Source organism: Eimeria mitis, genomic scaffold (genome assembly GCF_000499745.2).
Source record: "Eimeria mitis Houghton genomic scaffold, Emh_scaff7344, whole genome shotgun sequence".
Classification (NCBI taxonomy): domain Eukaryota; phylum Apicomplexa; class Conoidasida; order Eucoccidiorida; family Eimeriidae; genus Eimeria; species Eimeria mitis.
The window spans coordinates 826-2345 of record NW_013575364.1 but is presented as its reverse complement, the minus strand read 5'-3'; the positions used below and the strand labels follow the sequence as shown (position 1 = coordinate 2345).

General features: G+C 52.0%; 1 protein-coding gene across 1 annotated transcript; it reads right to left on the bottom strand.

Annotated features, from left to right (window-relative positions):
- Nucleotides 1-255: 255 nt before the first annotated feature.
- Nucleotides 256-942, bottom strand: EMH_0091140 (OSJNBa0042D13.18 protein, related; the record flags this gene model as incomplete). Its single annotated transcript, XM_013501682.1, has 1 exon — nt 256-942. The coding sequence occupies one exon, from the start codon at nt 940-942 to the stop codon at nt 256-258; it is 687 nt and encodes a 228-aa protein (XP_013357136.1).
- Between the last annotated feature and the right edge of the window lie 578 nt (nt 943-1520).

Sequence of the window (1520 nt, the reverse complement as noted above, 5' to 3'; positions counted from 1 at the left end):
TGGACAGTAAACTGCTTGCCATACAGGTAATATCAAGACTCTTCAACACTCCACAAGACCGCGTAGAGCCCCCTTTCGCTGGCCGGCTACTGTGCTCCTTCTCTGTGAGACGGTGTGAGTAGCAAGCAACTATTTGGTGTATTGTCGAGCCGTTAGCCTGCTGAGATAGCATAAACCCGACTGTAGTGCCTCTGGCATCAATCATGAGGAAAACCGGTTTACCAAAATCAGGGAACGCGAGTACTGGGGATGATTTCAGATGAGGCCTAGGGCGGCTTCTTCTTCATTCTCCGTCCGCGTAAACTGCTTGCCCTTCTTCACAAGATCAGTTAGAGGGGCAGCAATGCGAGCGAATCCAGGAACAAAACTGCGGTAGTATGAGGCCAGCCCGAGGAACTTTTGAACCTTCGTCCGCGTGTACAGCGGTAGAGGCCAAATCCCAATCGCCTCGATCTTTGCTTGATCTGGTTCAACCCCTGCTGCAGAGACACGATATCCTAAGAAACTTATTTTTTGCATGAAAAGCGAACACTTTTGCGCCTTCGCCAACCACTGCTTCTCACGTACTAGTTGGAGCGACTGGAGGAGTTGCTGCAACTGATCCTGCACATTTCGGCTGAACACAAGCACATCATGCATGTATATTACCACCCGCCGGTGGGTGATTGGCGCCAAGAAGCCATGATTGCTCCGCAGCTGCAGTTCAGCATGTGCATTCACGAGGCCAAAGGGCATACAAGTATACTCCAACTTGCTAGTGCAGGTGTGAAACGCCGTCTCTTGCTTGTCTTCCGGATGAACTGGGATCTGCAAAAATGCCTCAGGGAAGTCAAACGCAGAACCCGGTAAGCGCTCAAGGATTTCGTCGATCCTGGGCATCGACGGCTTCTGCTTCACTGTAAGTTCGTTGAGCGGCTTGAAGGCGATGCACATGCGACACATTCCGTCCTTTTCCTTCGCCAGCACGGGATTGTGCCCAAAGCGCTATCTGACGGTTGAACCTTGACCGTTTTTAGAACTTCGTCAGCCTGCTGCTCCATTTCCTCTTCAAGATGTAGGAGTCGCCTGTACCTTAGAACAAAGGTTGGGGCTGAGCCGCGAAAAAGGTCGATGCGATGCATTGAGCGTCCAGCGGGTGGCCGCCCGCCGGTACCTCTTTGGTTTTTAGTACATGTGAGAAGTCTTCATTCGATTTTGCCCTCTTCTGCTGCTCGTCGGGCTTTAACTGGATCAAATCCCACAAGACTTCCGCCTTTACTAGACCGTCACGACGGAGTGCATGCGTATCTCCGTCGTCCCCTTTAGTGTCTCTGCAATGCGTGGGAGCCTCTTCGCTCCGTTTTCCGTCGGACACAGTTGCCACACCTCTGACCATGCAAGATGCAAATGCCGTTGGGAGCGCTGAGAGTTGCATATTCTCATAGCGTCGTCGCGGAAAAACATCTATGGCGCTATCAGAGGAGCGCATTTGCACCTTCCACTGGGTCACCCACTGCATGCATACGATTATCTCGTGGTGA